The 15,327-nt window shown below is 40.9% G+C and overlaps 1 protein-coding gene across 1 annotated transcript in view; it reads left to right on the forward strand.

The window, feature by feature from the left end:
• The window catches only part of P3h2 (prolyl 3-hydroxylase 2), a 151,840-nt gene that overhangs the window by 103,744 nt on the left and 32,769 nt on the right, over positions 1-15,327 (forward strand). Inside the window, exons 2-3 of the mRNA XM_075967664.1 lie at positions 11,586-11,738; positions 15,101-15,290. Coding sequence (XP_075823779.1) covers positions 11,586-11,738; positions 15,101-15,290 — 343 coding nt within the window. The remainder of the gene's footprint in view (positions 1-11,585; positions 11,739-15,100; positions 15,291-15,327) is intronic.

Genomic DNA, 15,327 nt, shown 5'->3' on the forward strand with positions numbered 1-15,327 from the left:
TGTTTTCCTGAGACTCTGAACTCTTCTTCAAACTTTTTCTTCTCCCAGTTAATCCTGATAGCCAGGCTCTTCCTACAGCTCGGAGTATCCTCAAGTTAACCAGACAGCCCCAGTCTCGCTCCCTTTGTCTGATGAAAGATGAAGCTGTCCATAGCCAGCACTGATATTAGTTTATAGTTTTCAAAGCCTTTAAAAAAGTGAAACAGGAGCACACTTGCTCCCGTTTATACATAGACCCATGCATAGACCAATCACTTCCCCTTTTCCAGGAGTGAAACTTCAGATCTTAGCTTATTGTGTATTGCTCCCCATTATCTAATTCTATTCAACTGTGCTTCTATTTTGTCAACACATAAGCATCACCCCTGTTGCTCCTCTTCTTGTTCTGCAGCCCATGTACTCCCATGATTTCTGTTCTTTAAGACCCTCAATCCATCCTGCTTTCCAGGATGCCTTTCCATCTAGGTGACTGTGCCTTGACATTTCTGTCTGTAGCAGTGTTGCTTACTAACTATTCATGCTGCCACCGATCCTGTACAAACTTAGTTCTTCCTTCCTTCCTTCCTTCCTTCCTTCCTTCCTTCCTTCCTCCCTCCCTCCCTCCCTCCCTCCCTCCCTCCCTCCTTCCCTTCCCTTCCCTTCCCTCCTCCTCCTCCTCCTTCTCTTTCTTTCTTTCTTTCTTTCTTTCTTTCTTTCTTTCTTTCTTTCTTTCTACATAGATGTAGGCATCTATGTGTGCACAGGTTTGTGTGCACATGTGTGGATGTGTGTGCAAAAGCCCAAGATTAACCTTGGATATATATCTGTCTGTCTATCTGTCTATCTATTTTTTGAGACAGGGTTTTGCTGAGTAGCTCTAACTGTCCTGCAACTCAGTCTATAGACTAGAATAGCCTTGAACTAGGAGAGCCACATGCCTCTGCCTCCCAAGTGTTGGAATCAAAGGCATGTGCCACCCCTACCTGCCTGAATGTCTTTCTTAATAACTCTTCATTTTACAGATTTGAAGTTTCTACTTACACTCAAAATTCACCAATTGCACCTAGTCAAACTGCTCCCTTACCCCTAGGATCCATTTCTTTGCCTCTTGGGTGATGGGATTACAGATGAGAGTGCTGGGTTCTAAGCTTCAATGTGAAACTCTTTTTCTATGGAGCCATCTCCCTAGCCCAAGAGCCTTTCTTCTGGCTATTGGCAAACTATATATTATCGATGGGATTGTATTTAATAAAAGACAAAGACCATTGTCATTGCTTGAAAAAAAAAGAAAAAAAGAAAATTTTGTCAGTGGGCTCTTGTACTTGAACACTGGGTGCCCAGTTGGTGGCGCTGTTTGCGGAGGCTTTGGAACATTTAGGATGCTCAGCCTTACCGGAGAAAGTACTCTCTTTAGCCGGGCTTTGTAGTTTTGTAGCCCCATCTTACTTGTTGCCTGTCTCCTTCCCTTGTGTTGGGAAATTACAACCCCTCGGCTTCCTGCTCTCGCTGCCTGCTGCCATGCCTTCCTGGCCATGACGGACTTTCTCTCTTTAATAGTAAACCAAATTAACTGTTTCTCTTATTTTAAGTCACTTTTGGTCATGACATTTTATGGCAGCATTAAATAGTAACTTAAACAACCATGCCACATTTCTTTTATGTTCCTCAAAAGTGTTTATATGCAAAAGAACCACCAAAGTTCCTTTGCTGAGAAACATCTCGCTACATGGATGAAATTTTTACTAACTCACCTTGAGTTTGAGAGAATAGCATGTCAAATCCCAAATATGTGTTTGTGAGTGGATATTTTAGTTAATATTTTAACCCCGCCACACACATATTTTTATTTTGTGTGTATGTGGGGATAGCGGGCTGTGGGGATTTTGCCACGGCATGTGTGCATGTGGAACTTTTTAATGCTGATTCTCTCCTTCCATGTATCTTCAAGGGATCAAACAGGTTTTCAGGATCCATGGCTGAGGCCTTTGCCACCCAAAGATGTAGATCCCGATTACCGTCCTGCTACTGATTTTCTGGACAAATCTTTTACTACCTTATAGTGGAGCAATGGGGACTATATGTTTGAAAATGTTTTTAGGTAAATTTCCCTGGTCTTATAGGAAGTGAGTGTTTGTAAGACTAGTGTCAGGGTTAACATTACTCGACATGTTTAGACCATAAGTATATTTTATAAAATTTAACATTCCCAGAAGTTCAGACAACCTGCCATTTTCTTTCAAATAGATGCTGTTGCCTGAAGTACAGAGAATCCTTGTATTGATATATAACCTGTGGATATGGTGGGGGTATTTCATTAGCTCCCTAGTCCCAAGATTGTTGCTGTGGCTAGATACTTGGAAAGCAGCAGTTGTGAAAGGTCAGGGGTATTTACGAAACAATGAGACACTCTGTCATGGACACTGCTTCCTTAGGGAGATTGTGCAGATTTGGAGCACATTCTAGGCAGCTTGACAGGTAAAGTTCTTGAGGACCCTTGGACTCCTTTAGAAGCTTTCTCCAGGAGATATCTGGAAGTGAACTTCTCATTGGCAGTCAGCCATGGCACATTCCTTCGCATATGCTGAAATGAGTGCATGCCGATAAGTTTTGAGGGCAATCCCCCCATTCTTATCATAGCAAAGGTTTATATATCATAAAAGAATTTGGCATCTTTGTCTTACCAAAGGGTATGAATAGAAAAAGCTTTTGATTTACTGGTTTGCTTTTCCTGCATTCCCTGGTGAAATGCTTGAGGGAGAACATTAATTTTGCTTTGTGAAAGAGGGAGTCTAACACATTAGAAATTATAATGATGAACTTATTTATATATTCACAAACCTTCAATGTCTTTTCAAGAGATGATGTTGACAAAACATCCCAAGTGTTGTTCTAACACTGTTACAGTGATCAGCAGCCCAGTATTCAACTGGTCATTTGTTTTTCCTGGCCCACAGGCCTCCCTTGCAGTTCCCCGGAGAGTTCCAAATGGTTATGTAAAAAATAGGATAATAACGCCACACTTTGCTTCCTACTTCCCAACCTTCCATTCCTTCTTGCCTACGACTAAGAATTGAGCCTGTCACTGTGTTGTTTCATAGACCGATCCCACAGGCATATTAAAACAAACAAACAAAAACAAATCCTGTTTTGTTTTCAGAATAGTCTCAAGACCAGAAAGGCCAGTACGAACTCTGTATTAAGCTAGTACACTGTTGATTGTCATGGAATATTTCAGAAGCAGGAATCTACAGGTGATTGTTCAACAGATGTAGACACAATCAAATCCCTGTGACGTTGTGCAGTTTCAGGGAAACGGGATATGGATGCTAATAATACAAAGCATGACCCAGAGTGTGCAAGCCAGGAACTCCACAGGGGGTCACCAGGAAATGATAACACACATGTCTGCTTGTCGTCATGAGAAAAAAACATGTCCACAGCATCATGATGTTTATCCACTGTGCTTCACCTCCTCAGCACAGCTTCCTACTCAGTGCTCAAAGTCCCTGTTTATATGACTCAGTGCCCTTCCCATTGACAATGAGGAATACTGAGAACTCAAGAACAATCGCAGTGGGTTTTTGATCCTACTGCACGTACTGGCTTTGGGGGAGCCTAGGCAGTTTGGATGCTCACCTTAGGAGACCTGGATAGAGGTGGGCGGTCCTTGGGCTTCCCACAGGTCAGGGAACCCTGATTGCTCTTTGAGCAGATGTGGGAGGGTGACTTGATCGGGGGAGGGGGAGGGAAATGGGAGGCGGTTGCGGGGAGGAGGCAGAAATCCTTAATAAATAAATAAATTAAAAAAAAAGAGACTGTCTTAAGGCTAGGGATTTATCTCTATATTCTTGAGTTTCACATTTCTACTGGGGGACATGCAGTAAATCTCCACTTTTAGCTTCATTGTAATGTGTATTGCAAGCTATATCACAACATACAAGGATCGATTATTGTTATCGGCAACTTTGCAACTATATTCTCCCTGCCGCCGTCACGATCAAAGGAGTCCATTTATGTTATAGTACAGAGGGTTATTACCAGATCACTATTACTTTTTATAAAAAATAAACTAAAGTGAAATTATTTGTACTTTGAAACTGTGGCTCCTGCAGCATTCACAGGACACTGACCGAAGCGTGTTATGAAATGTGCAGTGTATACTTCCAGAAGAAATTTCCAGAGAGCACTAACGTTCTGCGTCCAAGAACAGTAGCAGGAAACAAGTGTCAGAGAGGTCTTGGCACCAGCTGTCTGTTTGGTAACCATTAGTCACCCTCTGACACCTCGGGGGAGACTGCTGGACAAACACCACAGGAACCGAGATGCCTGCCTCGTTGCTCATTCCATCTCTGCCCTGGTGTTTAGAACCCAAACTGACAACCTCATACCAAGAAGCCACATAGACTGATTTCACTGTAGCCAAGGATGACTGGTCCACATTCCATCACCAAGACAGATCTGTGCCCAGCTGTCATCCAAATTTTTACTGTTTTTTTTTTCTTTTTGTTGTTGTTAGAAAGCTAGACACTTTGCAGATGGCTTGAGTAATGCACTTAATTTTGACTAATATTCTGGTTTAATTTTTTTTTAACATCAAGAGATTTTTGTTCTGCTTCTTGGTGTTTGCATTGCCAGGTAACATGGGTCTCCTTTATGTAAGAATCTCCTAGAAAATGTAGCTGACAGATGGCGTCTGTTTAAATGCATTCACGGGGTATCACATTTTTGGTGGCGGGTCACCATCGGTGTTTAATGTTAACATGTAAGCTGAGGACATCACCGTGTTGTGGGGACCAGCAGGCGTCTAGTCATCAAACTCTGCATATTCAATAAAGGAAGGAAAGCACAGACGTGGCTGGCAGAAGAGAGCTCTTTTGACAGCCCATCCCTTTCCAACTCATTCCACAGGGGAAATCTACTCTTCAGAAATCTCCTTCCCCTTCCTCCTCACCAAACAGCACTTTGAAAGCCACAAATATTTACTCATAACCATGGCTACCTTCTTAGGCTAACATTCCGTAAACACAGGGATAATTCATTTTCTACACCAGCATGGACACCTACTTTCTGGGTTACCGTGAGAACTTGACCACCAGGCGCTTCTGAATACTGTACCTGGAGATGTAGGAAAGAAACAAGATGTCTAGAAGTTGAAATAATCCCTGCGCCCAAAAGGTTTTTGAGTTTCCTGACTAGAGCAACTCTTTTGATAATTATATTCTGTAATGGAAAATACAAAAACCAAAAGAAAAATGCTCCCCTTTCAGTTTGCTATACTACAAATTCAATATGTTGTACCTATTGTAAGTGATACAAACTTTAGTGTTACGCTTCCCAGAGTCAAAGCAGAAAAATGGCACAAGTTATCACGTGTTCCCAAGGTATGCTGAAGTTAGTTTTATAAATCTGTCAGGGGAGGCTATGCCTGCTCTGAAGTTTGAAAATAATTCCATACACAGATATTTTTAAAATTATGATAGTAACATGATGTCACTGGGAAATAAAATACTGAGTCATGTCAGACGGTTGCTTTTTATTCTCCAAATATCTGATTCTATTCTACAAGATCTTCAGGGCTCACCTAAAATAAAATGTGATTTACTTATGTAACTTGACTTTTGCGCTTGTTAGACTGTAATGTACAAGTTTCGTTTAACTTAATCGCTCCAAGAAATTACTAAATTTTATTTCAAAATTTGTTTTCTCAAAAAAAAAGAAAAAAAATTGTTTTCTCAAAATTGTTCCTTTAGGTTTTTTTCCCAGTGTTTTTGAGGTGTCATTTATCTATTTGGTCTGGAAAAGAAAATCAATTGAGGTCAGTAATAATTGGAAGTAAATTTGGAGACCAGCAAGTGAAATATTTACCAACAAAAAATTCCAGTGGCATAGTTTATATCTTGTAGGTTCATTCACTATCAGTGGGACTGCTGTGCCTGGAGAGGTGGCTCAGCTGATAAAATGCTTACTACAGAAAGACAAGGACCTGAGTTTGATCCCAGTTCCGTTGTAAACCTTGGACAGATGATGTGGATTGAAACGCCGGTGCTAGGGAGGCAAAGCCAGGCAGAACTCCTGAACTCAGGGCATGGTCAGCGCTCATCTGTAAGCCAGGGTCAGTGAGACACCAGTCTCAAAAAAGATAGATAGCAATAGAGAGACACGCGGTGGTGACCTCTGGCCTCCACACATGTGCGCACACACACGTGCACACACACATGGCACTCAAACTTGTGCTTCTAATGGTATGCTTGCATTTTTGTTTCTTTTTGCCCTGTCTTGCTCCTGAATTGGAAAGCATTGTTATAAATAGGATGGGTGAAGGAAGAGGAAAAGAAAGGAATGAAGGGCAAAAAGGGAAAAGGCGACTCATCTCAGCTGTCTTTTGCTTGTTTGAGGAAAAACCTGAACTGGCCTGAGTTACTCCATGCCTTTCTGACTGTTCTGAAATCCCTTCTCCAGATAGCAGCCTCAGTGGGTTATCGTTTCAAGACGTGTGCAAGATCTTGTTACATCCCTTCTTGAATTTCTTTAAGAGCTAGCTTCCTGTTGCACTTAGCATGGCATTCAGACTTTAGCATAACCTCTCAGCCATCTGGCTCGTGGACTCAGCTCTCTCTCTTTCCTCTCTGCTCTGCCCTGCTTTTCCAACACACTTGGCTTTTCCACTTTAGGGCCCATGTACACTTCACTTTCCTTTCCCTGAAGAGATCCTTCTCCTCTCATCCTTATTTCTGGATGCCCTGCTAAGAAGCTGCACTGCAGCTCCCTTGAGGAATTTATTCATAGGACTCCTCCTCCAGCCAGCACGCGCATGCTCACAGCACTCACTACTGGACTACTGGTCATTTATATCTTTTAACACTTAGCAAGGGTATAAATTATTTTCATTTTCACGTGAAATTTATCTCCTCCTGGAATCATTTAGAAAGTGGGGTCTTTTTTTTTTTTTGCTTCGGGCCACATGGATCTTTTGGTCAACTCTCTTGGTCTGCAATAGTGTGCAAAATAAATGACTGCCAAATATACGTGTGAACGAAGTAAAGAACTTGTGTGTGACTGGATCATGATATTTACAAGTAAATTATACAGTGTATGTAAGATCAGCTCATCTGGGCAAATTAGCTTAGCGACAGAGTTAACCTCTAACTCTCTAAGTTGTTGAACTGCATGGTGCCGTATCTGAAGTCTCTCTGCAGCTGGTAGATGGCTCCTGAAGGCTTGTGGGCGTTCCGTGCGTACTTGGCAATGTCTTTAAGACTAGCTGTGGACCCATGTCAGGACTGTATTCCCTCACTAGCCAGGCAGTGTGACTTCCGAATGTTCACAGGGTGCTGATTCCATCAACATTCATTTCTTCTTCCACACAGCATGGCTGCCCCACACAGCCTGACGTCTAGGCTAGTCTTCCTCATTCTGTAAGATCTGAGGAAAGTGAGCCAGCACTTTCAGAAGGACGCTCTTCCCAACGCTTCCCGCAACCCAGTGGGCCTATCAGAGTTAGATAGCCTCTTCTTGTCAAAACCATTTAACTTTCCTCAATTGTTCTAGATTCACAGTTTATTTTTCTACTTCCCAGAGTGAGCCTCTCAGCTATGGTTTGTTCTAACTGTGTCTTAATGTAAATCCCACGTGGGGCCTTTAAATGCAGTTTGGGTTTGTGGATAGGTCATTCTTCAGCTAAAATCAGGTGCTTAGGGACCTTGTTACAATCTCTACCCAATAAATGGCCTTGTATGTAGCATTTGCATAATCACTTGTACTTTTAATACCATATCCCTCTAAAACAAAGTACAAATATATACAGCCCACGATTACTCAGATGGTTGAATTTATAGAGTCTGGCAGATAGTTTTAGTTTCATGAACTGGTTTACAGTAATTCAAAAGTCAGGAGCAGCACATGAAGAAATTTTACGGTTCAGTGCTAGGTCACAGAATCTCCTTCATATGTACATTTACAGAACGGTGTGTTCTCTTCTGAGCTGTGTTACAAGGAAAGAAAACAAGCAAGCACAGAGACAGTACAGTAAATCCAAGAAAAGAGCTGGACGGCCACCACTGAGGAACGCGTTATGAGACCCATGTTCATCTGTGATGGTCTGCAGCAGGAACATGAGTGTGCACAGGGACTCCAGAGGTGTCATTGTTACATTCTCGTGCAGTTAGCATATCTTAGCTATCCTCACACGTAACACCTTTTGGCTGATGTGTTGAAGATACACTTTATTTTTCTCTTTGCATAGGTAATTGTGTATTTAAAACATAGGTGGAATATATGAAGAATGATAAATAAGTTACCAGTTCCTTTCCACAGAAATCCATTCATGCGAATATACTTGACTATCCCAGGGCAGTGTGTGTTAAGTCCCAGTACAGGGGTAAGATGATACTGAAATTCTTTTTCTGTCACAATCGCTCTGAGAAAGTATTTCTTCAGACAGTCTTCAAGCTTGACCTCATGGGACAAGTTATATTTCAAAAAGGAAGCAAAAGCAAATGGACAAATATTCTCTGTATCAGCGGACCCGCCTGAGCCAAGATGGGGTTGGGAGGTTGCAAGGGTTATAAACATCAGTGTTCGTGCCTCAGGCTGCAGGTCCAGGGTGTTGATGCTAATTCATCACTAATAGTTGGTCTGTTACTCAGAGGTGGTTTCCATGGAGCACGAGAGTGTACTGCATCCATATACATGCTGTGTTCATGGACCCTCTACATTCTGCACTTTGATGATGGGAGCATTGAGTTGTTAGATCACTTACAAATTATGCGCTATTGTTTCTGAAACATTCACACATAAAAGAGCTAATCCATACGAATCCCAATTACTCTACTAGGGTTTGGGATGAGCAGAATCTTTGCTCACTATGTGACTAAAGCACAAACATTTAAATAACTTGTTCTACATTCACTTGACCAATAACTTTGGATTTATATGCAATTGAGAACTTGTTCATCTTCTTGGTTCCCATAAAAATACCAGCATGTAGATGCCCAAACATTTTATACTTATATGTAATAGTGGGTTTTTTATTTTTTGAATTAAGAAAATTAGAATTGAACAAGAAAGCAGCTCCAAAGTCAGTCATACGGACGGCCAAAATATTTCTGGGTGTACATCATGACCTAATTTCAGGTAATAGCTAAGAGAAAGAAGTTCTACAGTTAATGAACACGTTAATTAGAAAAAGTAAGGACACCAGGCCATAAGTTAGGACTGCATATATTTTCTGTGGTAAAAGTTGATTGTTTGTGTATTTCCACAATGCAATGGCTAGGCACCTGTAAATTCACTACTTCTTTGTATTTCTTCTTTTAAAATTGTTTTTATTGAGTTACATATTTTTCTTTGTTCCTCTCCCCTCCTCCCCCTCCTCTTTTACCCTTTCCTGTCGCCCCTAGGCTCCTAATTTACTCAAGAGATTTTATCTTTTTCTACCTCCCATGTAGTTTAGATCCATGCATATCTGTCTTAGAGTCCTCTATATTGTCTGGGTTCTCTGGAAATGTGAATTGTAGGTGGTTTTTCTTTGCTTTATGTCTAAAAGCCACTAATGAATGAGTACATATTATATTTGTCTTTCTGGGTCTGGGTGACCTCAATATGATGTTTTCTAGATCTATCGTCCATTTGCCCACAAATTTCAAGATGTCATTGTTTTTTTTCAGCTGTGTAGTACGTCACTGTGTAAATGTACTACGTTTTCCTTATCCATTCTTTGGTTGAGGGGCATTTAGGTTGTTTCCAGGTTCCGACTATGAACATAGTTGAGCACATATCCTTGTGGTATGATTGAGCAGCCTTTGGGTATATACCCAAAACTGATATTGCTGGGTCTTGAGGTAGGTTGTTTTCTAATTTTCTGAGATGATTTCTGAGAAATCATTTAATTTTCTGAAAAATCCAAAGTGGCTGTACCACTTTTTACTCCCACCAGCAATGCAGAAGTGTTCCCTTTACCTCACAACCTCTCCAATACAAGTTGTCATCAGTATTTTTTATCTTGGCCATTCTTATAGGTCTTAGATGTAATCTCAGAGTTGTTTTGATTTGCATTTCTCTGATGGCTAAGGATGCTGAGCACTTCCTTAAGTGTCTTTCAGCCATTTTAGATTCATCTGTTGAGAGTTCCCTGATTAGGTCTATACCCCATATTTTATTGGATTATGTGATTTTTTGGTGTCCAATTTCTTGAGTTCTTTGTATATTTTGGAGCTCAGACCTCTGTCCAATGTGTGGTTGATGAATATCTTTTCCCATTCTGTAGGCTGCTGTTTTGTCTTGTTGACCATGTCCTTTGCTTTACAGAAGCTTTTCAGTTTCAGGAGGTCCCGCTTATTAATTGTTTCTCTCAGTGTCTGTGCTACTGGGGTTATATTTAGGAAGTGGGCTCCTATGCCAATGTTTTCAAGTGTACTTTCCACTTTCTCTTCTATTAGGTTCAGTGTGGTTGGTTTTATGTTGAGGTCTTTGACCCATTTGGACTTGAGTTTTGTGCATGGTGACAGATATGGATCTATTTCCATTCTTCTACATGTTGAAATACAGTTATGCCAGCACTATTTGTTGAATGTGCTTTCCTTTTTCATTTTATATTTTTTGCTTCTTTGTCAAAAATTAGGTGTTCGTAGGTGTGTGGATTGACATCTGGGTCTTTGATTCAATTCTATTAGTCCTCCTGTCTGTTTTTATGCCAATACAAGGCGGTTTTGCTACGTTTTTTGAGAAAGACTCAATTGAAAAGTTCTATGATATTAGATGACTTCATATTTATGTATTCGATAACAGTGATTTCATTTCTTCATATCTTATGATAGATCAAACATTCTTTTAGTTATATTATAAAAAATAACCAATATAAATGTTTATATCTCTGGTATGAAGAAAATGCATCTTTATATAGGGATTCTCCTTAATTAGAGCAGAAACCAAAGTGTTTTTGCATTGAGTGACTTTAATTCCCTTTAGCTAAAAATATCTCTTTATTTCACCATGAAGAGGCTTAGGAATGCTGGCACAATAATTATTCAAAATCCTCACATTTTATGCTGGAGAGATGGTTCCATGGTTAAGAACATGTACGGCTTTCACAGAAGACCTCAGTTCAGTTTCCAGAACCTAGTCCAGGCTGCTTACTACAGTCTATAATTCCAGCTCCGGGGATCTAGCACCCTTCTCTGGCATCCATGGACACCAACACTTATTTACATGATTAAAAGTGATCCACTTTTTTTTTTGCATTAATGAGTATCTCCAAGATACGAAGTTAGCCTCTTTTCTGCATTGGACTAATTTGCTTCTTTCAACTTCCTTTTCTTTGCTCTCTAAAGCTAAAGAACTAATATTATGAGTTCCATCATTTAAAAAGTCACAGGGGTGTGTCTGTGTACATTTGTGTGTCTGTGTTTGTGTGTCTGTGTATGTGTATTTCTCTGTATGTGTGTCTGTGTTTGTGTATATTTGTTTGTGTTTGCGTGTATGTCTGTGTGTGTGTTTTATCTGGAATTTATCCTAACTACTTCCTTACTTTTAGGCCTTAGAGCGATCACTTTGGTTCTCCAAGCCAAGTTTAGAAAACATTCCCTTGATTGTATCCTTTTCTTCCACAGCTTAACCAGCTGGAAAAGGCCATGGAGGCAGCGCACACGTTCTTCATGGCCAACCCTGAGCACATGGAAATGCAGCAGAACATAGACGACTACAGAGCGACAGCGGGGGTGGACACCTTCCAGCTGGTAGACAGAGAAGCCAGGCGACATCTGGTGAGTCCTGGGGCCTCTGTCCCTGCCTCGTAAAGCTGACTGCACCTGTTTCGTTGGCTCCAAGCCGAATGGTATAATGGGTTCATATATCAAGTTCAGTCTCAATGTCCACTACCTTTCACACATTTGAAAAACATCTTATGAAATATTGTAACCAGAGGTGAAGCTATATTTGATATTCTATATTAACATTTCAATAACTGAGAGAAAAATTTTTAAGAGAAAATTCTCTTAGAAAAATCAGGCTATGGTGAAACCTAAAACTCCATGAAGTTATCTGTCTCTTCCATGGAGCCTTAGTTCTAAATTAGGAATTTTTCACGTCATATTTTTAATTAATAATTTATTCACTGACAGTTTCACCCAATGTAAATAATGAATACTGACCACATTTACCCCAGAGTTTTACCTTCTTCCTCCTACCTTGTATACCCCTCTTCCCTACTTGAGTACCAGCCTCATTATCCCCTCAGGGCTCAGAATTGGATGTCTATGGCAGGTGAAGATCTGAGGATAAAACTTAACTCAAGTACATGACCTCTGCATCTTCTTTGTTTTTTCGTGCAAGGGGAAAAATGAAGTGAAGGGGGCATGGAGGAGAGGAAGAATAACAAGAAAAGTAAGGAAAAAATAAGGAGAAGAAAGAGAGTAAGGGGAAGAAGTAGAAGTAGTGAGAAGAAGAAAAATAAGAGTAAGGGCCGATTTCCATGAGGTATTTAGTTTTTACAGACACAGTTGGAAAATTCCATAGGCAAGGACAGTGACAACATGCATATCAAAAAGGGCAACTAGAAAGCAACTAGAATCTGACAAAGCAGTACTCTGGAACAGGTGACCCGACCCAGGAACGGGAAGCATTCCAGGGGAAGTATCTGACATTCCAAACCATTAGATAAAGTTACTGAACATCCCTGAATCCTGGACTCACCCATTCTCCTCATCTGATCTCTGTGGTGATAACCAGCTTTGAGGATGCCCAGATTTGTTTGTTAGCAAAGGTGGGGCATGCTCAGTGCCTGTCTCCTACAGAAATTTCTAAGTGGTCTGTTAGCAGGTAATTTTGTGGGACTGACTCTACATAAATTTTACTGTTAGAACAAAGAGTGACTGACTGCCAAGCTTCAAGGCCACATGGCGTGCGGGTAGAAAGGAGCAAGGTCATTCCATCACACTGCTGAGGTGATATGGGAACGATTCCCATTTAGAAGGGAAGAATCATGGCTTCACAAGGCTTTTACAGATATGACAGTGACTTTTCCAAAAGACAAGTGTTCCCGCAGCTCTGCAATGGGTTGCTCCATGTGGACGTGGACGTATACACTTTCGTGGATCTGCCTATTGGTCTGCCAGCTGCGCATTCACTGTGTAGTCCTGTGGGCTCCAACATACAGATCTCTTTCTCACATTCGTGTTCATGTCCATTTGTCTTGTGACTCTGAGTTTAACTGTGCCAGTCCTCGTGACCAGGGTTTGGAGCTTTCTGTTGGAGACTGGTAGCAGTTGGGCGCACAGCTGAAGGTAATTGATTCCCCATCCCAGAATCCGTCAGTAGTCGGGAGTGCATGCCTGGCTCCAATGATGGTTTCATTTCTAGTTTCTGAAATGATATGCAGACCGATTTCCAGGGTGGCTGCAGTATCTTACATTCCCACCCACAGTGGATAAGGGTTCCCTGGCCCCGCATCCACCCACCCCAGCCTGTGCTGTTGTTGTTGCTATTTCTAATGACGGTCCTACTGACTAGGGTAAGATGGAACCTTAAAGTAGTTTTAGTATGACTTTTCCTGATTGCCAAGAATGTTGAACATGTTTTTCAAGGTTCCTTAGACATTTCTTATTCTATTTCGTGCTGTAGTTTATTTTTGATGCAGTATTTTGTTGATTTCTTTGAAAATGCCATACATGCATACAGTGATTTTTGAATTATACTCACTCCTATTCCTCCCATCCAGTTCCTCTTGGATCCATGATCACCTCCCCTACCTCCCTCCTCCCTCCTTCTTGTCCTCTTCATAAATAAACCAGAAACCAATTACTGCCACCCATATATGCATAGGTATGGGGCACTCACTGGAGCACCTACCTACAAGTGACCACATCTGTAAAGAAAGCTTGCTCTTCCTCCCCCTAGAAGTCATCAACTCTTAATGACTTCTTAGCTAGGGGTGGGGGAACAAGTGTCCTCTCCAATTCATGGTAGAATGTTCAGTGACTTGATCTTGTGCTGGTCTTGTGTAATCAGTCACCAATATTGTAATTTCATGAGTGCATTAGGCTTATCATGCCTCATACATGACACTACTTCTTCCCAGTCCTTCATGATTTCTGTTTCTTGCATTCTTTCTGCCCCCCCCCCATTACTTGATGTTTCTTGAGCTTGGCAGGAAGGAGGTATGATATACATAACCTATATGTTGTCAAATGGTGTATTGTTCAATCTCAGTGAATTTCTAAGACTTGGCTAGTTTTCCTTGCTGTTGATATCTAACATTATTCCATGTGGTCATATAGAATACAGAATGTTATTTCAATTTTCCTGGCTTTGTTGAGGCTTTTGTTTGTATCCTAATATAAGTCCTATTTTGGAAAATGGTCCCTGAGTTTCTGAAAAGAATGTCTACTCTTTAGTACTTAGATAAACGGTTCTCTAGATGTCTGTTAGTTGATACCTTGTCATGCTGTGTTACTGTGGCTGGTTCAAGTGACCCTCCTGCCTCAGTCATTTTAGTATCTAGGACTATAGATGCCAACGGCCATTCCTGATATTTAACACACTTATTTTTTTCTCCTAGAAGTGAAACCGGTTTGAGTTATTCATAGCTACAGTATTTGTCTCCTACTTTCCAATGTGGAAGATTTCCCTTTGTACCAGAAGTGTACAAATTGGAGTTTGAAAAACCCTCAGTATTCTTCTTACAATAAAATATTATATGAAATCACACATGGAAAGGCCTTTCTGTCTCAGTTTTTTCGACCTCACCTTTCTCAATGTGACCTTCCAAATTACCGCCAAGAAGAATGATAGAGAAATATTTCAGGAGGAAGATTTGATGGACCAAGGTTTGGAAGTGATGGTACCATGCTAACCATGTTTGCTATCCCACATGCAGTCCCTACAGTAGAGTAGACTGTCCTCATGTGTATGTGCAGAAAGAAAGTAAATTGATTGACATTGTCGTAGTCCAGTTATGAAACAGGTTCCCTTTCTTTGACATTTACTTGAACCTGTGGAAGTCACAATAGATAGATCAATCCTTTCATTACTTTCTGCGGCACAAAATTCCGCTCTGACCTTCCTAAATGATCCCAAATCTGTGTTCATTCCACTCTTGACAAACAAGACCGTGTCTGTGTCCTTGCAGGAGAGCTATAATGCAGGAGTTAAACACTATGAGGCCGATGACTTTGAAGCTGCCATCAAGTACTTTGAACAAGCTTTAAGAGAATATTACAATGAAGATATGGAGTGCCGAGCTCTATGCGAGGGGCCTCAGAGATTTGAGGAGTATGAGTATTTAGGGTATAAAGGCGGTCTTTATGAGGCAATTGCAGGTAAAGCTTGTTTTTGTTCTTTGTTTGCTTACTCTAA

The sequence above is a fragment of the Microtus pennsylvanicus genome, chromosome 1 (genome assembly GCF_037038515.1).
Source record: "Microtus pennsylvanicus isolate mMicPen1 chromosome 1, mMicPen1.hap1, whole genome shotgun sequence".
NCBI classification, from domain to species: Eukaryota; Metazoa; Chordata; class Mammalia; order Rodentia; family Cricetidae; genus Microtus; species Microtus pennsylvanicus.